Source organism: Dendrobium catenatum, unplaced genomic scaffold (genome assembly GCF_001605985.2).
Source record: "Dendrobium catenatum unplaced genomic scaffold, ASM160598v2 original_scaffold_71536, whole genome shotgun sequence".
Taxonomy (NCBI): Eukaryota; Viridiplantae; Streptophyta; class Magnoliopsida; order Asparagales; family Orchidaceae; genus Dendrobium; species Dendrobium catenatum.
Genome location: NW_021389983.1, coordinates 453,653 through 477,764, shown reverse-complemented (window position 1 = coordinate 477,764; position 24,112 = coordinate 453,653). Strand labels below are relative to the sequence as shown.

Below are 24,112 nucleotides of genomic sequence, written 5' to 3'. Positions count from 1 at the left end.
AGACACATAGCCTCAGTGACCGCTCATTTAAGTCTTCGTTGTCTAGTGTAGATCCTGCTATAGTAATTTGATCAATGATTGTTTTAACTTCAGTGAGATATTGAGTCGTCGTTTGATTCTTCATTGCAAGATTGTGTAATTCATTCTTGAGTAGAATTACTTCAGATTTGTTTTTGGCTTGCAGGCGTCATTCTATGGTGCTCCAGTTGGATGAGCAGGAATCTGATAGGAAATACTTGTATTCACAAGCAATCCTAACCCAAATCAAGTACCTAAACAAAGAAAACTGCTGTCCACAGCAGTAAAACAGCCAAAATAGTGAAAAAACAGAGGAAATCTGAGAGAAAACTTGTAGGAAAACCAATAGAGCAATTGTATTTCACTAGTAGATTCAAGAAACAATCAAAGATACAATTTCCTTCAATTCGAGAGGAAGGAATAACTCTCCCAATCTCTGGCAACGCCAAGAGCCCAAAGCAAGAAAACCTAGATCTCAAAAATACATTCAAACTCAAGATAACCTCTCCCTCCAAACAGTGTAACTCCACCAAGTAGTCTCCCCCTTCCTCCTGGATGGTCCGGATTAGGGATTTGAGTGACACCCCAGCCCTGGTCAGCCCAGCATCTCCTTGGATCACCCTTCTTCTTCCCCCCATCACCAGCTCCATCCTCAATGTCCCCCAATTGATCTTGGTTTCCCCCAAGGTCTACAGTCATTTCATCCCAAGGATGACATCCGTACTCCCCAATTCCAAGGGAAGGAAGTCTTCCTTCACATGGATCCCTTGAATCTTCAGTACTACTCCCCGACAAACTCCTCTACCCATCTCCACTTTCCCCGTGCCCATCATAACCCCATAGCCTCCGGTATCCATTAACTCCATTCCCAACAACTCAACGATCTGGTTGGAAATGAAATTGTGGGTTGCCCCACTGTCAATCAACACAATCACCTCACGGTCAGCTATCTCTCCTCTCACTTTCATTGTATGACTCGGGGTGAATCCCACTACAGAGTTCAGAGAGACTTTTGCCACATCCAAGTGCAGCTTCTCTTCCTCCTCATATCTGCTTCCACCTCCCTCCTCGTCTTTCTCGTCTTCACAAACAAGGAGAACCTGAAGAGTTCGGTCCTTGCACCTGTGCCCCAGCATGTACTTCTCATCACATTTGAAGCACAACCCCTTTATTCTCTTATCCTGCATCTCCTTTTCTGTCAACTTTTTGAACTGACCCCCATTTCCCCCTCCCGTCTTCTCCTTGGGTGCTTCCTTCTGACCCCCTTGTGCTCCCCCTTTCGATGGTAAGAAAGTGGTAGTCATCTTGTATGATCCCCCAGAATAGTTCCCTCGAGCTCCTCTTTCTGATCTCTTTTGATCTTCCACCAACTGCGCTAGCTCCATAGCCTTTCCCAGGTTCCTCGGCTACAACACCCTGACTGCTGTTCGGATCTCTGGTTTTAGCTCCTTCATGAAGTTCCCTTCCAAGGTTGACTCTAAAATGTGATCCAATCTGCTAGCCAAGTACTCAAATATGTCCCGATAATCTGCCACAGTCCCCTCCTGAGTCAGGGCAAAGAATTGCTCATAGAAGTCTCCTCTCCCATCGGCCGGAAACGCTCTAATAAGCAATCCTTGAACTCTCTCCAGCTCCGGATGGGCTCCCTCCTGTCACGCCATTGATACCATACCAAAGCTTTTTCTTCCAGACACAAACCCGCCGCTGTCAACGTTTCCTCCTCTATCAACCCATTGACAGCGAAGTAACGCTCCACCTTGTAGATCCAGCCATGGCCGTCTTCACCCTCAAAGACGGGAATCTTCAGCTTTCTCACCCGTGGGTCTGCCCCGCGTCCCTTGAATCCTCCATATCCTCCCATCCCTCGAAGATGAGGTGCTCCCCAATTGTCACGATCTTCCCTCTGGCGATTGTACCCGAACCCTTCGTCATATTCTCTTCTCCCTTCAAAATTAGCCCCTCGATGATGGAATTATTCCCTTCTCCCGATGAAATCAACACCCCTCCGATCATTCCCCAAACTCATCTCTTCTCTAGAAAGTGGCTCTAGAGGTGGCATGTCGTCCTCCCCCTCAATGACTTCCACTTCTGAATTTCTCCTCCCCCTAAAAGGGTTTGGATTCCCTCCCCCGACATGGCCTCCGGTGGTCTCTCTTACTTTCGATGTCGTCAGATTTTTCTTCATATCAAGTAATTTTTTAAGCATTTCTTCCATCACGGTGAACTTCCGCTCCAACCTTTCATTGTTGGTGGTGATTTGATTTTGAAAATAAAAAAATCTTCCCTCCAAATCGGATTTCAATTGTCCGACTTCGCTTTCCAAGACTTTTACCTTCTTTCCGGTCATCGTTCTTCCCAACGGATTTAAAAAAACTCACTTCCGGAAGCTAAAAGCTCGCTGAAAAATCGGGATTTCAGCCGCCTAAGGTCCCCAATCGATGCTCTGATACCAATTTGATAGGAAATACTTATATTCACAAGCAATCCTAACTCAAATCAAGTACCTAAACAAAGAAAACTGCTATCCACAGCAATAAAACAGTGGAGAAACAGAGGAAATCTGAGAGAAAACTTGTAGGGAAACCAATAGAGCAATTGTATTTCACTAGTAGATTCAAGAAACAATCAAAGATATAATTTTCTTCAATTCGAGAGGAAGGAATAACTCTCCCAATCTCCGGCAACGCCAAGAGCCCAAAGCAAGAAAACCTAGATCTCAAAAATACATTCAAATTCAAGATAACCTCTCCCTCCCCCCAATCCTCCTAATTAACAATAAAGAAGTTTTACAAAATACCTAAAAAGCCCTTCTATCTCAAAATTTTCCCCCAAACCATGCATTTAACCCATGCTTGGGCCCACCAAGCTGCCGCCCCCTCCTCTGGATTTCGCCTAGTTCGCCCGACCTTGAGCCGTCGGGTGTAGAACCGGACCGGTCCAGCTAGGATAGGTCCAAGCGTAACAAAATCTAAATTAATGACGTAAGGAAGAATCGATGACGATATTGTAGAACAGTGCAGCTGCAAGATTTTGGTCGATCAGAATCCATTCGGCATATTATGAATTCAAGACTGTGCTACCTTTTGTTGTCTGAGTAAATTTCTCTGGCGGACTAGCTATGGGAAGAAGAAACGACATGAATCCGTTTGCTTTAAGCAATTTAAGAATATGAGATTTCCATATGGGGTAATTTCCATTTGAGAGTTGTGTGGGAACTATTGTCTGAATATTGGAGATCATGAATTTGAGCGAAGCAGGTATTTGACATCCTTCTGCTGCGACTACTTTCGCTGGTTCGCCAATTTGAGAGGAAAAAGATGATTGCGCCATGAACGACCTTCTCTAATACCATAAAGAATTCAGTTATGCATTCTTGTATTCAAGATGTCTAATTACAAGACCCAGGGATGATGTATATATAGAGTAATAACAGAACTTTCTAGAGTTAGCTAAGAGTTTGTTGAAGACTTAGATGAGTTGTCATTGAGGCAATGTGTCTTCCCGTAATTGGTCCAAGCTGATGCGATTATGTTATTTCTGTTATCAGTATTATTAATCATTGTTACGATAATTCAGAGGACCATTTCCTCATTACAGCTTATTGACCATTTTTCCAAGTCAGCTTCTCGGTCATTGTTGCACGTCACTTTTCTTTTTCTACCTAGCCATTTCTAAGGAATGATAGTCAAATGAAAATGAACTTCTAGGTGTGGTTTTGAGGGGCATTTTTGAGGTTATTGAACATAAGCTAATTTGTTAGGAAATACTTGGAATTCCCAAGTAAAATCTAACTATCTTGATGAAATCAGCGGGAACGATCCACAATTCTAAAGAAAAAACTAGAAAAATAGTAATTTTATTGCGATAATCAACTAACGGAAGAAGAAGAACAAGATACAATTGATCCTCTATTTGAGTGGATGATCTAGCTCTCCCAAATCTCTAGGCACCGCTAGAGCCCAAAAAACCCTAAGAGATCTCAAATTCAACCAAATTCAAGATGTCCTAACCCTAGGAAAATGAACTATTTAATGCATACAATCCAAATCAGAAGGGTCGGTTGGCAATGTATGCCAAGCACATCCTTTAATTGATGGGCACTGTATGCTTATCAAGACATATGACCGACATAAGTTATGGATAAAATAGGTTTGGCATGCTCGACCAACCCTACTTAAAATAATAATAATAATAATAATGCATACAATCTAAAAGGAAATATCTAAACAGTCCTTACTTTCAAATTTCCCTTCTAACTCCTTTCAAAAACCTTTCTAAACCACTTTGTTTGGGCGTCGGATCGTGTAGCATATGCAGGAGGCAGAGAGTTCCTCCTTTGCTTGTTCGTAGGCCGGTCCCGTATGGGCCGGTCTAACATAATTCCTTCCTCGGCTATCTAATTTTCTCGAAAAGCTGCTGCATTTTTTTGTGTTACTTTCGTAAAATCAATGCAAAAGTCATATTTCTTCAATCTTAAAAGATTGAAAAATTGAATGCCATCCGTATGTATCTCCGATTAAAATTACCAAACCACCCGGGTCACATCCAACTGAATTATAGAAATTAATCTATTAGTCAAATTCTGAACGATATTTGAGAAATTTAAATATAAATATGATCAGACCACCTTCACATGAAAATTTTTTAGGAAATTGAAAGGTTTTTTTTACTGAAAGTTCAACAGATCTATTACTGAAGTAATACCTGTAATTGATTATAATCAAAGAATTATATACATTCACAAGATTCTGATTCTTTATTTCTTTGAATGCAACATTCTTAGAGGAGCCCAATACTAGCGTACAATTGTTACAGAAATGAATCTCTCTTCATCTCTTTCTAGTATCTCATTCACTATGCTTTCATATTCATCTCGAGTGTTGACCCATATAAAAAATATGATATCTTGAACTGCCTTTTAGATTTCAGGCTTCATAGAATATTTTTCTTCTTTCCTTGAGAATAATGTAATTCCATGCTTATTTTAATAGAATATGATTTCTCTTTTAACGCACAGGTCAGAGAAATTATAGAATGGGGAAGTTCCTGGAAACAAACGCTTTTCTCGCTACTTGAAGATGTTCCTATTGATCTTCGTTCATATATTGTTTCCATATCTATTGACGGCACTTCTGCAACAACTATTATAATTGACAGGTGGATGTCTCTTCCAAATCTTTATTTCCTGTAGTTTCTGTCTCGGTGTACATTAGCATAAATTAAATACCCTCTAAGTGTGGATTCAAATTTGTGAATATAGCAAGACGGGAGAATTACTGTCCAGACCCTTTCTTTATAATGAAAGTCTTTCAGATGCTTTGCCATTTGTTTCTTCTATTGCTCCCAAAAACCACACTGTATGCTCTGGGTCATCAACACTCTGTAAGCTTGTTTCATGGTGGAATTCGTATGGTTCAAACAAAAACTCTGCCTTGTTGATGCATCAGGCTGACTGGTTACTCTGGCTTCTTCATGGAAAACTTGGCGTAACTGACTATAACAATGCTTTAAAGGTCTGTAGTTATATTAGCCACTTTATTTCGTTAATTTATTTCTTGATTTACGAGTGTAGTAATAAAATAGTGTTAGTTTTTCTTGAACTTTCCAACGTCTAATGCCTTTTGTATGCATTAGTAACTTATGATTATGTAGGTTGGATATGATCCGGAGGCTGACTCCTATCCTAATTGGTTGCTCTCTCAACCATTTTCAGTACTATTACCTTCTGTCAAAGCACCAGGAACCCCTATTGGTTGTTTAAAAGAGGACATCAGATTGCAATTCGGTAAATCTTCCTTCTATGTCGTGTGGAGAATAAGATGAATGATAGGCTGATATATGCATTTTTAAAACCAAACTCAAATAGTTGGGACATGACTAAAATTCATGCAAAAAAAATGCACAAACTATAATTAACACCTCTAGTAGTACTCAATAATTAATGGAGTGGGAGGTTTCATAGAATCAACTCCTAATATCTGCTATAAGACTAATAATGATGGTAATGATGATGCTGGATCTATTAATATCATTTTTTTTTTCAATTTATTGATCATAATGATTCAATCTGCTATATTTATGGTAATGACTCTTTGTAGAAGTGATGAAAGAATTATTATTGTTGGTATCTTATCTATACTCTATCTATTAGCAATTTTAAATTGCCTGGATGGGGAACCCCGTATTCTAGAATCAAGGATCAAATTCTTGACCACATCACTATTTGTCTAATTTTTTTGCACCACACCACATTGGTCAAGGGGACTACAACTTATAGACATACAATTTTTGGCAATAAGATTTCATTTCTTGTTGCAGTGATCTTAATACTTGCTTTTTAAGTATTTTATTTTTTTATTTTTATGTTGACCACAAATGTATTCATGTGGTGATATTATCTTCTAGAATTGGAACATTAAGTATGGCCAATGATGCGAAATAAGCAATATAAATCATCTAGAAACTTGATATGATCCTGATTGTTATTAATTTAGTAGAATAATTAGCTTGAGTATGAGCCCGGTAAGCTTCTAAATACTCTAATTGAGGAGTAGGAGGCATTATGAATGATGAATGTTCCCCATCTATCTTAGTTTTCTCTTTTCTTTCTTTTGAGAGTGATAGATGGAGCGTGGTGCCCGGAAGTACGAGCACCGAGTGTCGGCTTTAGGAGTGCCAAGGGGACAGAGACCTATACGACGCTGTTCACGGATCATGGATGACAATGGTAACCCTTTCACTCCTCCCTTTCTTTTTATTGGCATTTAATTTGTTGCTTGGTAATCTAAACTTGAATCATTTTCTAATTTTGACGTAGGGCGACATGATGATAGTCACACTGCTTCTGATGGTACTTCGCCTTCTCCTGTTAGACTACGAGATATAGGATTTGATTCGCACTGTACCAAGGCCCCTTGGTCTTCTCACAGGCGTTCAGGTTCTCGACACGCTAAGCCTTCCCGTGCTTCTATAGATCAGACAACTAGCCCTATGCTAGAGCACTTTCTGGCCCCTAAGGAAGTGTCAGTGGGCCCCCGAATGTCCATGGATGTACCATTCCTTTTCAGAGGGTCCAGAGGGGATATCCATGGTCCCAAGATGTCAGATTTCACCCGATATGGTGCACCAGATCCCTTTACAGAGTTCAATTTTCAGGTGGACCCGTATGGGTCTTTATGGCCTAAAGAGACATCTGGAGCTAGGTCGTTCTGGCCTGGTGAGTCATCAGGAGCTGGTTTAGCTTCACCTGTAGAGCCTCTCGACGTGCTGTCATACACACCAAAAGTCCTGGACTTAGCACTAGTGGCTGCAACATTCTACCTAGAGGCTCGTCCTACTGACTTTGCTTGCTCCTCTTCAGGTATGTTGTTATTGCATTTTAATTCTAAATTGCATGCATTTTTCATTAGCTTTTACTTACGTTTATTATTTGTGGACTTTCCTGCAGTACTCGAGGGAGCATATTACGTGTTAGAGATTCGTTGTCAGCTCCAGTAGCTCCTTACCCTTGGCATAAAAACATGTATGGCCATTGCAAGAGTTTCCTGCGAGACTTGATAGCCCAAGTAGATCCTGGATCTCCTGAATCCTTAGAGCAATTTACTTCTACATCAAATCATACTCTTGGTCTACTGGCACAGATTGGATTAGAGGATTCAGAGATGCAGTACTGGGAGACTTTGTGTCGGGAGGTTGAGTTTTATATCAGGAGGCTACAATCTCTTTTTGTTCTACGCACTAGAGTCTCATTACTAGAGTTGCAGGAGAAAGTCGCTAGACGCCGGGCAACGGCTAATGTAGCACATGATCAATTTGATAAGAGCACTGAGGCTCTTAAGAGACATCACCAGAGTTTATCCAACATGGCCAACAAGATTAAGGGACTGACATCTCATGTGAATGACCTTTGGAAAGACATCAAGGGGGTGATGTCTCAGAAGTCAAATCTCCAGGAGGGGCATGATTGGCGTGATCGGCTCATCAGGAGGGAGCAACAGTACAATCAAATGTTACATCAGGCGTTAATGACTGTTGAGACTGCACTGACTCAGGCTATAGAACTGTCGAGACTAAGTACCAGACTTTAGCCGAGATCGTTTCACAATTGGGGGACATACAAGCTCGTCTCCTTCGATATACTTTTTATTTTTTTGCATCTTTTTTATGAGATATACTCTGCCACCTTTTTTATTGATTGTATTTTATCCAGATTTTATGGATTGCATTGAGCATTTTCTGCCATCTTCTCTCTTCTAGTTGTATTTTGGCATGATTTTAAATATTTATTTGGTGATCTCGGCACGTGCATGATGTTGACTCAAATAAATATTTAAAATACCCCAATCTTTAGGAACAGTTGTAGATTTTACTCACGAAACTCCTTTCACGACTATGTCTTGAGTTTTGAGATTTTGGTTCCTTCTGTCTTATGTTTTGTGCGATGGACATATTGATGATAAAATCCTCTTAGTTCGGCCTTAGACTTTTCATGAATTTTGAGATGATTTCTTCAATTGTTTGCTTTACACTTTGGTGTACTTATTGAAGAAGAATTCTTTCAATCCTCGCTTTGTGATTTATGAATTTGTTGAAGGATTTGTAGGTTTCGAGTTGAATGTGTAATACTAGATGTAGGTAGTATTTTGACCCTTAACTGGTTGTGAAGACTTCACTCTGGGTTATTTGAGTTCATCAGACTAGAAAAGTTATGACTTGATAACTCTTTATCGTTCAGCTACTATAATTGAGGTTCCGTTACTACGTCCTTTCTTATGGCTTATTGAGTAGATGGAGTTGCTAGCAACTCGACCACATCTTGACTTGTTGAACCCGACCTCATACGCCCGCTCAGACTTCAGAATTAAGCTATGGAGAAATGCGCTCCCCAAGCTGAATTTGTTGAAGTTTTGAGATTTTTAGTCAACCTTTGTGGTTTTAGATTTCGGAGCCTATGCATATTCCATAGTTGTGTTGATTGGGAATATATCCTTCCCACCGTTCAATTAGGAGAATCTAATTGACTACGACTATTGAAACTTATCAAGTCAAATAAGCATTTGTGCTTCTTGCAGTCACTACTGACGGGTTGACGAAGTGGGGTTCCGCTACTACAGTCTTTCTTATGGCTTATTGAGTAGGTGGAGCTCTCAGCGGCTCGATCACATCTTAACTTATTGAGTTCGACCTCATATGCTTATTTAAACCTTAAACTTCAGGCCGTAGAAGAACTTGTGCTGCTCTAGCTCAATTTGCTAGAGTGTGTAGCCACGAAAGACTGTTTCCTCGACCTTCGAAGCCTTAATATGTTGGAGAAGGTGATGTTCCAGACATTTTGGGGAATCAGTAGTATACATTAAAAGTGAAACTGTCATATCCCTCTTCTTGAAGGAGCTTTCATATTGTTAAGTGATTTATTTTAGATATTCATTTAGGGATCTCGGCGCGAGGCACGATGTCGAACCAAATGAATACTGAGATACTCTCTCCATATTGCAGGAGAGAGTTAAATATGTTTTATAATTCATAATTTCAAATATCTATTTGTGGATCTCGGCGCGAAGCAAGATGTCAACCTACATAATATTAGAATTCCCCTTTTATTTCAAGGGGGAATCATGTAAATTCTACATTTCATAATTCTAAATATTTATTTGAGAATTTTGACATGCAGCACGTTGTCGACCCAAATAAATATTTAAAACACCCCTTGTCTTGCAGGAGATTTTTATGGGATACTTGAAGTATTTTCTTGTGTTATAGGAGCATTTCAACTATTATATGGTACATTTAAGTATAAAATTGTTTTGAGTAATCTTAATACATAATACTTCTTCAAATATTGATCGTTGATCAGCGGCATGAGCCTTTAACCGTTCAAATCATTGAGTTAATAAGCTCCTCCTAGTTGGATACAAATTTTTCATCAATTTTTTGGTGTGGAATGATTAACCTTCTCTGCACCAGGATTAATTCTCTTTCTTGAAATGCACGGTGATGCACCATTCGATCAATGGATTTTGACATCCTTGCTCGATAAATTTTAAAGTTCTACTGAGCACGCAGTCTGACTTCATCAGGTGCATCATGCTCCTTCATTCTCAATCAAGTATTTTGTTCTTGAGTAAGATCATACTTGATAGCGATCTGAGGAGATGATAGTTCAATTTCTAGTGGTAACACCACTTCAACTCCGGACACTAGTGAATATGGAGTGGCTTTGGTTGACATTTTGTAAGTTGTACGATACACCCACAATGCCTCTTCCATCTTCATGTACCACTCTTTTATTCTTGGTGAGAATTTTCTTCAGCAATTTTACTAGTGTTTTGTTAAATATTTCTGCAAAGCCATTTGTCCTTGGATTATATATTGAGGAATATCACTAATCAATTTTGTGTTGATCAACAAACTTGTAGATTTTGGTGCTTTTAAAGGTTGTGTCATTGTCCAAGATTATGCGGCGTGGTACACTGAATTTATAGATAATGTTGTGAGTAAAGAAGTTGATTACATGTTTGAATGTAAATTCTTTGAATGGAGCCGTTTTGCCCACTTAGAGAAGTAGTCGGTTGCTGCCAGGATGAAGCGGTGTCTTGCTGATGACGGTGAATCTATCTGCCTGATTACATCAGCACCTCAACATTCGAATGATCAAGACGCTATCGTGGGGTGCAGTAGATTTGGCGATTAATATATAACATCATCGTGAATTTGATACTTGTGGCACATCTTGGCGCAGTCAATGACATCTTTCACTATGGACGACCAATAATAGCCTATTCTTTTTATTTCAACAACCATCTTGGGACCTCACGGATGTGAACCATAGAGTCTATGAACCTCTGCTACGACCCTATCAATTTCCTTGGTTCATAGGCATCTTAGCCACATCTGGTCAAAAGCTCTTCGATACAGCGTGTTGTTGAAAAACATGTATCGCAATACTCTCTTCCTGATTTGCGCAGTTAATGACTTTTTCGTCGAGAGATTACTTTCTCTGAAGTAGTTAATGAAAGGCTGCCTCCAATCATCTTCTTCTTTGACATCTAAGCAGTACCACCATGATTCTGAAGCGTGGCTAGATTTTCATCTTCTCTTGGTCGCTTGATGTTCCTCTGGCTGGTTTCAAGATCAACTGGTTGGGGAGGTGGAGGATCAACCAGAGTTGCATCCTGCTAGCTCAAATTTGATATTCCCTCTTCTTGCAGGAATTGTAGAATTGCTGGCTCTAAGGCATGGCGAGTGTAGACTCCAATCAATATGCACTACAGGAAAACCTGTTATTACCAAAACGCCGTAAACGTTACGTCGCATTATTCCGCCGGAAACTGCGCCGACAATGCCGGCGCAAACAAATCCGCCGGAAATTCCGACGGTAATCACGTGTTTTCCCGTAGTGATGGGCTCATTGTCGACCATATTCGTAATTTCTTTAGTCAGTTTTTTCCATGCAATCGACTTTGCTATTTTGGGCTGGGGAACTCGAGTTAATTTGACTGCTGGAACTTGCTTCATTAGCTCGAGGACTTGCCAATAATAATAGGTTAATTCGAATTTGGTGATTTTGTAAACTCTCTATACCTGATTTATAACAAGTTGGGAATCATCATATATCTGGAGGCTTTGGATTCTGATTGAGATTGCAATCTCCAAACAGACTATCAAATACGTATTTAGCCTCATTATTAGTTCGAGGTTTAGTCAAGTTGAATGAAAATCTTATTATGTCTTCCTCATGCACTAGAAAATGAGCCCAATATTAGCTTGAGCTTTTGCTAAATTTGGTGGATGGGCATACTTAATTGACGATGTTTTGTCTAAGTACATCTCCAATACTTGTAGCTTCCCCTTCTCTTCGACATGCATGATCTGTTCCTCGGGCAGATTGTCGTTGAGTGGTAAGTTTGTAGGGATTGGATGTGCGGTGAGGAAACCTACCAGGGCTTGCCCCTTTACCACCTTTTGTGACATGTACGTGATATCAAACTGTAGTAGTGCCACTGCTCACCTAGTTAGGTGACCTATCAACGTTAGTCTTGTCATCGAAAACTTTAGCAGATTAATCTTTGATATCAGCATAATTTTGTGAGACAACATGTAGTGGCGGAGTTTCTGAACTGCGAAAATTAATGCCATACAATACTTCTTAATTGGAGTATCATACTTCTGTTCTAATCAACCTTCGATAGATGTTGCGGTCCATGCTCTTGACATCATCTACATAGCACTCGATCTTTTAATGTATTAACTCATCAAAGATACTCGTCATTGCCTTCTAATAGGTAGCACTAGTATTCTTCAGGCTAAAGGGCATGACTGTGCAACAAAATATGCCAATGGGCATTCTGAACGACATTTGTTTTTCATCTTTAGGCACTATCTTGATTTGATTGTATCCCGAAGACCTATCATGAATGAGAATATATTGTAGTTGGATGTGTTATCAACTAGGAGTTCTGACATTATGAGCGAAAAGTTGTCTTTTGAACACGGCTTGTTGAGGTCCATGAAATCGATGCATACACGAATTTGACAATTATTCTCTTTCATAAGGACAATATTGGCGTTCCAATCGACATATTTTTCTTTACGAATGAAGTCTGATTTTATAAGTTTCTTCATTTATACAATTATCTGTTCTTTAATTTCCAATCTTATTTTCCTTATAGGTTGTTTGACGGGTGTTGCATCTGACTTTATGGTTTGTCTATGAACTGCTACATCAGGGGATAAGCCGGGCATCTCATCATATGTTTAGGCAAAACCAATCCCTGAATTCACAGAGAAGTTTTTTTATTTTCTTAACTTACTGTTCGAGCAAAAGAGAACTAATGAATGTTAGACGAGGGTCTTCCTTAGTCCCCAAATTGAATTCTTTTAACTCATCCATAGTAGCCGCATGTCCACCATCTTTTAGTTCTTCTGGTGCAGGTTTGACTTCTACGGGCTGACTGTTTGGAAGACTAACTTCACAGACTTCTTTCTCACTATCATTGTCGGATTTGATCTCCCCGCATGTGATTGCTCGGCAGATCACATTTCGTGGATACTTTTGCACAATGAATTCAAGACATCTTGTAAAAATATCCTTTTTTTGTAATGCATGAGGATTCTTTTGGTACCATATGCTCATGTGGAGACGAGTTCGTCGTTCAGTAGTGTCGACATGAGCTCCAAGTTTTCGTATCATTCTTCGAGCATCTTTGGAGCAATACCTATGTATCATCACAAGCATTACCTCTCCATCATAAATGAGCTCGACAAGCCAGTCATAATTTTCTTTTTCATGCTCTCCGACTTTGTAGAGTAGGCTTCTTGGTCTGGCCCTCTGTTAAGAGGTGGTACTTAGTGTTTTGAGCTCCCTAACGTTGTGCACCTCTCGAGAGATGATTTCTTTAAAATATCGCGAAGGAAGACGTGTGACTATGAATATATTGTCTGAGATTGACAAACTACATGTTCTTCTTGAGAATACACTGCATCTTACTCGTGTAGGTAGATTCATAGTCATAGTCATAATGAATTTTCCTTCTTCCCTTTGGCAATAGATTGACAGATCTTCATAGATTTAACAAGGATGACCTCATCTTCTTCTGTGTCGCTCCCTAAGTGAGGCACAACTCTTCTTGTTTTAGAAGTGGTGATTTTTTTGGGGAAAATCAGCATTGCCTTCTTTCTCACCTTCTTGTTTGGGCTATTTTTTAGCTTTTGAATTTGATGCCTTGGCCTCCAAAGAACTTGACGGCTTTAACTCTTTTGGAATGAAGTACTTAGCATCTTCATAGATTTTTACTTCGTGGACTACAAATGACTGAATGTCGCCAGAGATCCTGAACTTGATAAATTGATTTGATGAACCGTTTTCTTCAGAGTCGGCCTTCATCACATCTGGAGATTCAATTGTGGACTCAAAATTGTCCTCCATCTCACACGCTCCATTTGCGAAGCTTATGTCGGGATTTGAATAATCTTCTTTTGGAAAATATATATCCTCCTATGAACTGTAGGCCATGGTGACACCATTAGACAAAACTCAGAGGCTGCTTCTTCAACGTATTCCTCCCTTACCAATACCTCTGATGTCATCGAGATGACTCGACATATCTTCGTAGGAAGCAATTCATAATCTGCTTCTTCTTCCTTTTCATCTATTTTAAGTTCCTTCATGAATTTGACGAGTTTAATAGGTCGCCTCGCAGTCTGGTGATATTCACCCAATTATTAATGACCTTTTGAGTTGTAGTCTTCTTCTCCTTAGACTTCTTTTATTTGGCTCTCTTTTTGGAAGACTTTGATTTTGCCTTACCAAACTTTAACGAGCTAGCTTGGCTAAAGTGCTATTTGGAGGTGGATGCATATTTAACAGACAATCACTTTAGATTCAGCATTGGCTCAGTAGGAGAATTTCACTTAACGTCAGGTACTCCTAATTGCTTCAACATTTTTGTTAGTCTTCTTGGAGACTACGGTCTCCCATTGTCTTTCTCAAATCTGTTCATCCTTTGCCACTTCTTTAGGCGGGGGTACGGAAGATGACGTGATTAACCTGGTGGATTCTTTTCTGGGATGAATTAATACGTTATCTAACAACATGAATTCTCCCCTTCTATACTTCTTCTTGAACCAGTCTTTGAAGACGTAGCAATCTTCAATTGGGTGGCTGATTACCCGATGATACGAGCAATAATTTGAGTCGCCAATATGTTTAAACTCTTTAATCCTTTTACTCTCTAGCAATTCTAGATCAGTCTTGACTGCTTGTTGGAATAGTTTGGTGATACTTTTCCTCTTGAATGAATATTCTTATTCATTTTCTCCTTGAGGGATGAGAATGCCTATCATCAGCTCCTATTATTTGTCTCGGGCGCTCTCCTCCCCCTGGGAAAGTTCGAGGTTTATCATTTCCCCCAAGCACCATCTTTAGCTGAAGGTTAGGATTGTAGGTCTATTTTGGCTTATCCTCATATTGCATTGGTTACTTGTCTTTATCTACATTGTATATTGTCCGTTTGCCCTTGTCAACATCATACACCACTTATTTTCTCTTATCATGTTTGAAAGGGAACACGGAGTAAGCTTCACTCTTCCTGGCATCAAGGGCTTTGATATTTTTGGGTTTATCAGGGTAGCTTTTGATTTTTATAAGTTTAACTTTTTAAACTTTGTCATCCTGTCCACCATATCCTAGAAGGTTGTAATGGAAGCCATGCACAAGAAATATTGCATTTGGTCGTCAATGTTTCCCATAAACAATTGAACTACATGCTCCTCTTCTAGTTGATGTTTGCATTTCATACTGAGATTGTGCCAACGGGTTAGATATTTTGTCACTGACTCGTCCTTCTTCCTTTTATCTAGGGCGAGACCAGCAATGGTAGTCTTCTCCGTAGCACTCGCGAATCTCTTTATAAATAAGGCCTCTAATTTCACAAACGTCCTTACAAAATCATTAGGCAACTCAGCCTACCATTTGCAAGCAGCATTGTTAAGCTGCTGACAAATTGTCGGAACAATAGGACATCATTGCCTCCCGTATTCTCGTAAGTGACTTTGAATTTCGCTAGGTGTTGTCTGAGATTGTTATTGCCATTAAAAGTATTTAACTTCATAATAAAATATTCTTTCGGATACTGTACCTGGTCATATTATGCCGGGTATGAAAGACTTTTCACCACTAACTTCTCCGTCTGTTCAAAAGCTATAATGGCTTTAATCTTTTCATTGATTAAGTCTTCTAGTTGTGTGGCCATTACAGGTTCGAAGAAGCTCGCCATATTTGTGGCGTATGTTGACGGGCTAGGTCGTTAACCTCTTTACCGCCTTCGGGCACACCTTTTACTCCTGAGGCTTGGGGCACCTGGGAATTTGGTAGGTTTATTGGAGCGCTGCTCGCAGCTTGTTTGATGGGTTCAGCTGGCGTAGGGCCTACAAAAATGGCTTTATGCATCATCTCCATCATAGCTGTCATATATGTCATAGTCTCAGTCATTTTTCTATTCAACTGAGAGATTTTTTTATCTCTCCCTCATCTATCGCCTCACTTACCTCATTAATGCAAGTGATAGAATCTACGGTGAGGGGATTCTCATTAACCTCTTCTTCCCCTCCTGAGGAGCGGACACTTTTGCTAGCAACAGATCCAGCTCTATAGCGACGTCGGTGAGCACGCCCACATGGTGGCGATCATCGATCATCACCATCTTCATCACTAAAATGGGTTTTCATGTAAACCACTTCAACTTTCATAGTGTCCTCATCATTGTCCTCTCCTTGTAGTCGGATTTTTGAGCAGTTTCGCCATTGGACTTTTGGTTCCTAGCTTGGAATAAGTATTTCTTCAATCTGTGGACTGTGGCTGAAATGATCTTCTTCCTTGGCCTGGAGAAGTGAGTGAGGGGATCCCCTGGAGGCCTCTCCAGGGTGTCGGCCGTCATGGTGGTTGTCATTTTAGGTATTCTTTTGGATCCATTTATGACGATTTCGGTTGGCGTGGGCGGATCTCAGGGAAACTGCTCTGAATGTCAAGCCCAAAATTTCTTTTCCTTCAAACATCTTCTCTTTTCGAGGCTTCGACCTCCATACCTACTTTCCCTTCTGCTGGGCCCTTTCGGCGACGGATTATTCGACATACAGTCCAAGTGTAATGCCCCGATGTGCTTCTTGTAGAGGTTGTTTCCTCTCTCTTTCTGCTATCACAATAGATAATAGCCTTTCCCTCATAGGGGTTCTCTTGGCCTCGATGGCTATTAGCCTCTAAAACTTATTCTTCATTAGTCATTTCTCCTTAACCGTTTTTAGTACTCTATACACTCGGGCTGACAAAAGTTTGAGCTCTTGTCTTCTGAGGAGTTGGAGCCTGAGGTCGACGCTCTGAGAAGGATTGTTTGCATCAGAGGAGTTGTTTCTTTTTACCCACTTCAAATCACCAAACCTGTTTCGAGTAGGAACATCAATATCTGATTTTTGAGCCTGGCAGGTTGGAATGATGGATTGGTATTGGCAGTTGTTGAGCTCGTATCTCTGCATTTCTCCTCTATCATCTATTAAGGTTTCCTCATGATGAGGAAGCTTCAATATCATAGTTCCTAGGTGCAACAGGCTTTTTGGGTAGGGTAGTGGTGTTTATAATCACCACATAAACTTTTCCTCTAGCAATAACCCTCTTTGTAGTTGGGGTTTTTGGCTGGGATAACCTTACAAATAGAGAAATCCTCCTGTAAGGATTTTCAACAATGGCAGCTTGTGATGCTGATAGATATGCGCAATGTGCAATGATTTCAGTAGAGCGGGGCCTCCTAGCGGACCCTTTGGAATCTATGTTGTATACTGGAACAGTAGCAACCCTTGCAGTAGCTGCATAAAATTCAAGCTCACCAAATTAGATAGTGACTCCAATACTCCCAGTGTTAATCACAACATTTTCCAACTGAATCCTGGCTCTTCATCTCAGTTGGATAGTGATTGGGGTGTCCTGCATTTTCATTTTACACAAATGAAAAGTAGGGGTTAGTAATCAAAATTTGATATTTCACCCCACGCTTTCAAATAGCAGATTCCTTGCTTTTGCTTGCAGGTGATTCATAGCGTCATTATCCGAGTATCATGAAGTACTTAGCTATTCTGATGTAAGCTCGCTTTTCTCATTCTTCGGGAGATCGGATCCATGAATCAGCCGATCCTAATTTAGATTGGGTAAAGATATTTAAACGACATGAGGTCGTTTTGTGATAGATGAGGTATCACAAGATGATGAGACCAAATGATTGGTTATTACATCGTTATATTGTTTTGTCCTTGACTCATCACGAGAGTAGGACATTGGGTTGAGAGGCTTGATCTTCGTGTCTTCACTTGAATGGCGTGGCATAATTTTCAGGAACCCCAGCATTTTTGCAGAGATGATAGAATGATAAGTCATTCTTTTTTTTTTTCTTCATGTGCTCATTCTTTGACTCTATGTAATCATTCATAAAATTATTTGACTTCGCGCAATTAATGCCGTAATTGGGGCCTTCCGCCTGTTTTGAGTCAACAGGGTTTTTACAGCTCCTTGCAGACATTTGCAGTTGTTGGAAGTCTCCAATATCTCTGTAGAGATGGTAAGATGAAAGATCTTTTCAATTAATAATTCTTTCACTCTACAAAAATCATTCATGAAATCATTTAACTTGATGTTGTGATTGAGATCTTTCTTTTGATGATGTATTAACGGATTTCCTCCCTACCAAGTTGGCTTTATACCTAACATACTTGCAGCATCCTGGTCATTGTTGTTATAGGTGTCCGTAGGGGAGGTACTGTTGTACGTACTCATCGTTGGTCATCAGCTATTTTGTTGATTCTAAGTAGCTTTGTATATTCATCTGCATACTGACATCGACTGTCACAGGATCAATGTAGCTGCTTGACTGTTGGATGGTCTTTGACTGCAAAAATGATCCAATTTCTGTTACATATTATTCTTCGTCACCTGTAGATGGACTATTGTGCATATCATATTTTATATAGTTACTTACAGATGTTATATGTAGTTGTAAGCACAGGGGATTCATTGTGCTTATGATATATCTACTGTTGTTATCCACACATAGGCCATACCAGTCATCATAGCTTGTAGGGAATGGTCGTATTCATTGCAATCTCTCTTATGTGTTTGCAAGAGAGTCATTGCACTTGCATCGTATACACCTTCACCATTCACAGGTGGTTTGATGTATTTATTTACAATGGTATGTAAGATGCTGATGTTGGCGGTAGGGCATTAATGCTATTGCCTTAAGAAGTTACAACATTCATTGCATATTAGCATTAATTGCCAAATGACACTGCAATCTCTACTACATCCTTTTCTTGTGTATTAGTTGGTAGTTGGTTGTTGTCCAGTGCGCATCTATCCCTTATGCTTGCGAGGGATAAGTATACTTGTTGGATGGCAGCTTGTATATACTTGCATTTAATACTTCTTCAGATGTATTTGTAGATGGGCTATCAAATCTCTTGTCAACATTTGTAGAGATTTTTAATACATTTGTTTGCATTCGAATGATACTAATTTGCACTCAAGCTATATTTGCCTCGTACTTTGCAAATGCACATTAATCGACACTTCACTACATGTCGCGCGTTGCTGCTTGCATGGTTAAATTACTTATAGGGTACTGTTGTTGTCGACTGCATAAACACCCTAGTGTTTATTGTATACTACATGTACTTGCTTCATATCCTCCTTCACTATTCATAGGTGGCATTTGTGTACTTGTTTGCGGTGAAACTAGTTGTACGCAAGGTGTTGATATTGATTGCATAACATTGTTACATTTAGTGACTGTTGTCTTTATATAAGTTGTTATATGCATGACAAGTCTTCTACTAATGTTTGCAAATGTCATTATTTCAACCTACGAGCGAACTGTTGCTTGCTAAGCAAGTTCGTCATTATTGTGCATAGGAGATACCCATGTATTTTATAGTCGGCTAATGTGGCTTGCAAGTACAATGCACTTAAATACATGAGGACTATTATAGGGGTCCATTACATTCATCGTGAATCAATCAGTATCGTTTGTTGTGTCTTATATATTTGCAGGTTCTGATGTTGATATTTGTTTGTAATTATTTAGATGCTGTGAATTAATTACTATCCATTGTTTGTATGCATCGAAGTTTTATTCGTCATGAGTCCCCTACTTGTGATTTAACATTTGTTTTGAATGATCAAAATTATTATATTTCACTTGCATTTTAATCATTATTATGCATTTTAATTTTATTTGTGCAATTTAAAATTTAGGGTTCTGTTCCCTGTTATTTAATTGCGTTATCATGTCCCCTGTCGTTCAGGTCCCCTGTTATTCGCTGCTGTTAAAGTTCTGTGCACTTGATTTTGAATTTTGGCAGCATTCCGGCGTATCCCCTGTTTGGGAGAAATTTAGGGAGCTGGGCCTTCCCACCACACTAAGAAAAGTATTGTAGGTGTTCGTAGACAACGCGGAAGTACAAAACTTTTTTCTCATTTTCACTTACGTAGCAATTGGAAGTGTATGTAGCGATTTTTCGTTGAGCGAATTATGGTCCTTTTTAGATGATTTGGGCATTCTGAATGCAATGGAGTAGTCTGTTTGCAATTGGACGTTGTTTGGGCGATGTTGCGCCTTAATTTTCTCGATTTACGCGTGTTTCCTTGGGACCCATGCTGAATAAATTTGTAGTCTCTTTTGAGTATTAACGACGCTCCGAACGCAATGACAAAGTCCATTCGGCGATTGGACGTCATTTGACCCTTTAAGTAATGTGTCGTGTCAACGTGCGCGCGTCATTTTTGTTGCCAATTTCGCTCTTTTATTCGTGTATTCGACACGTAGGTAAACAATAAAGTAAACTAAAATGCTCTAGATAGGAATTATGTTTCTATAAGTGGTGCTTTCATTGAAAGTATATTTAGGGTGCAAATAAATCGAGCGTTTAACAATCTACTCGTGACTTGGTTTGATTATAACTTGCTTATGCTTGTTTGATTAGTCATGAAATATAGGGGTGTAAGTTAGTCGAGCCGGCTCGAGCTCGACTCGTTTATGGGCTTGAAGCCAAGCCTATCGAGTTCACAAGTCGAGCTCGAGCTCAAACTCGAACTTGAGTTCGAGGTTGACAAGGCTCGGCTCATGAGCTGGCTCGAATAATTATTAATATTTTTTAAATAATTTTATTTTATTTATTAAATTTAAATTTAAAAATATAATAATAATAAATGCAAAACATTGCAGTTTTTTTTTCTTAAATCTTGCCTAAATTTTAAAAATCCCACAGAGGCTCGCTAGTTTGTTTGAGCTCATTTATAGTGGGACTAGCTCGAGTTCGAGCTCGTCTTTTGAGCATGACTCTAGCTCGAGCTCGAGTTCGAGCATTTCTGATCGACGAGCCGAGCTCGATAAGGCCACTACTCGACTCATTTACACTCCTAATGAAATATGCATGGACTTCTTTTTAAATACTCGATGGTTAAATAAAGAAGCTTGAACAACTATGTGTTAGATTTGTTTATGTTCATGAACAATATCATTTAAAGCTCATGAACAAGCTCAATACAAAGCTCGTTAGGAAGCTTAATTCATGCTCAATATAGAGATCGTAAACAAGCTTGTTTGTAAGTAATATTTGGAACTACATTTTTATGATTAGCCTAAATCTTTCTTTGCTATATTTTCACATAATTTTTAATTTAATTATAATAAATGTTATGTATTTTTTTTTTAAAAATAATTTTATTTTTTATGTTATACTCTTTTATTAGAAAGAATTTGTTCATGAACCAAATGTATTTGTTCATATTTGCTGAAGTGTTTGTTTAAAGTACTCATGAACAAGCTTGGTTATAAGAATAATCATTTTTTGAGCTTGTTTGTTCGTGAGTGGGCTAATCTATGTGGGCTCCGAAAATTTGGCCCCGGCCTCCCCACCGCGCAATTGTGTTTGTTTTTTGCTTTCGGCGAGGGAGTTTTAACGGAATAAGTTCCGGGGTAAATTTTGGAAGGCAGATGAGTTTGTAAATAAGACACTACCCAGAGATTTCGCCCTCATTTTGCGAGGACTTTATGATCTGAGTTCTGGTTTCCTATAGGCGCAAGCCCCTATAGTTAATTGCCCCTCCCGATAACGAGAGAGAACTTTCGATTAAGGCTTTTAACAACAAGGTCATCTGCATAACACTCGATTTTTTGATGTATAAAATCATCAAATATGTGAGTCATTACCCGCTTGTAGGTGGCACCAGCGTTCTTCAGGCCAAAAAGTATGATAGTATAGCAAAATATATCGATGGGCGTTCTGAATGATGTGTTTTTCAATCTTCAAGGGTCATTTTGATTTGATTATAGCCCGATGATCCGTCCATAAATGAGAAGATATCATAGTTGGAAGTGTTATCCACTAGTAGTTCTGATATAGGGAGTGGAAAGTCATTTTTTGGGCATGTTTCGTTGAAGTCTCGAAAATCGATGCATATACGTATCTGATCGTTCTTTTTCTTCACCGGGATAATATTAGCAATCCAATCGGCATATTTTTCTTCTCGGATGAAGCCCACCTCTATGAACTTCTTGGTTCCGGCAATCACATGTTCTTCTATCTCCAATCTCATTCTTTTTTAAGCTTGTTTGATAGGTGCTGCATCTAGTTTGATGGCTAGTATGTGAACTGCTACATCAGGGGATAAGCCTGGCATCTCAGCATATGTCCAGGCAAAGCAATCTTTGAATTTACAAAGCAGCTCTTTCATTTCTTCCACTTGGTCTTCTAGTAGTAGGGAGCTAATAAAGGTCGGGCGAGGGTCCTCATTCCCCAAATTTATCTCCCTTAACTCATCCATAGTGATTGCTTGTCCACCATCTTCAAGTTCTTCAGGTGCAGGCTCAGCCTCTATGGGCTGATCCTCATAATCGTCAGCTTCATAAATCTCTTCAGCATCATCATTACCAAATTCAATTTTCCTGCATGTAATGGCACGACACGTCTCCCCTTGGGAATGTCTTCTCACGACAAATCCGAGGCCTCTTCTAGCGAGAATATCCTTTCTTCACAATGTATGGGGATTTCTTCGATACCAAAGCTTCAAGCAAAGGCGAAGTTGCACAGGGGTGCGAATTCCAACTTGTTTTTGCAACATCCTCCGTATGTTTCCAGTAATAAATTTGGGCATTCTTGTAGGCACTAACTCCCTATGTTCGGTGGGCTTATAGAGCTAGTCTCGATTCTCTTCATCTCCGTGCTCTCCAGATTTATAAAATAGGGTTTCCGATTCACCCCTATTTCTTCGAGGAGGCACATAAAATATTATAAGTTCCTCGACATTATGCACCTCTTGAGGGATGATTTCCTTGAAATGTTGCAGGGGAATATGTGTGACTACACATTCATTATCTGAAATTGAGATATTATCTATCCTCTTTGAAAGTACATGTTGCACATTATTCATGTAGATAAACTCGTAGTCATAGTCATCATCTGAATATCTTTCCTTCTTTTTTCCCCTAGCTGTTTATTAGCGTATTTCCTGAGATTTAATAGGGATGACATCATCTTTATCTGTGTCACTCCCTAGATGAGGCACATATTTTCTCTATTTAGGAGTGATTGATGCTTTAGGAAGAGTCGGCGTTGCCTTCTTTCTTCCCATATGCTTCTTCTCATCTTCTTGTTTGGGCCGCCTTGTAGCCTTTGGGTTTGTTGCCCTAGTCTCATGAGAACTTGACGGTTTTGGTTCCTTGGGGATGAAGTATCTAGCATCTTCATAAATTTTCACCTCATGAACTGCGAAGGGCTGAATATCGCCAGAGATTCTGAACTGCTCTCCATCCCTGATATACTTCATACATTGATGTAGTGTTGATGGGACAATACCATAATCATGCAACCACGGGCGACCCAGAAGCGCCTTAAATGAGGTGTTCGCATCAATCACATGAAATTTTGCCTCAGTATGGAGTTTCCCAAATATTAGAGGGAGCATGAAGGATCCAATGGTCTTTTGCCCCTTTTCATTGAAGCCGTGCACCATCAATTTGTCTTGTCCAAAGTGCTGCACATCGAGACAAAGTGATCTAAGAGCTTTCAAGCTCATAAGGTTGATGGATGACCCAGGATCAATCAGAATTCTACTGATTATCATCCCGTCACTTTCTGCAGTAATATATAAAGGCTGGTTATGGTCTGCCGTTCGAAGCATCATGTCATCCTTGGCAAAAGTGATGATTGGCTCTTTTCGAGCTTGCAAGACCTCAGTCAAGTTGCGTTCAGCAAAATACGCCTCATATCTTTTGGGGTCCTTGAGAGCCTGAATCAGGGTCTCCCGAAGATCTTTAGACATCACCTAGGGGTGTCAACTTTTGACCCGACCCGGAAAATCCGGGTTGAACCCGACCCGTTTGATAAACGGGTCGGGTTCGGGTTCGTAGATTTGACCCGTTTGATTAAACGGGTCGGGTCGGGTTGACCCGGCGGGTTGCCGGGTCAACCCGACAACCCGTTTAATTTAAAAAAATTTGAAATTTCCTTATTTCCCGCCCGAGCTGCCCGCTGCCCCAGCCCGAGCTGCCCGCGTGCC

The 24,112-nt window shown here is 39.8% G+C and overlaps 1 protein-coding gene and 1 non-coding gene across 11 annotated transcripts in view; both read left to right on the top strand.

The window, feature by feature from the left end:
• The window catches only part of LOC110108935 (D-ribulose kinase), a 74,590-nt gene that overhangs the window by 14,447 nt on the left and 36,031 nt on the right, over positions 1-24,112 (top strand). For 5 of the 10 annotated variants that reach the window (XM_020839796.2, XM_020839800.2, XM_020839797.2 and 2 more), the window contains 3 exons: positions 5,036-5,175; positions 5,279-5,531; positions 5,671-5,803. In XM_020839796.2, the coding sequence (XP_020695455.1) occupies positions 5,036-5,175; positions 5,279-5,531; positions 5,671-5,803 (526 nt within the window). Of the gene's footprint in view, positions 1-5,035; positions 5,176-5,278; positions 5,532-5,652; positions 5,804-6,634; positions 6,746-6,835; positions 7,379-24,112 lie in introns of those variants that run through there. The other 5 variants (XM_028691797.1, XM_028691799.1, XM_028691798.1 and 2 more) reach the window with 4 other exon arrangements.
• On the top strand, positions 4,067-4,193 carry LOC114578551. Its single transcript, XR_003699543.1, has one exon. It is a non-coding gene; the product is annotated as a U11 spliceosomal RNA (small nuclear RNA).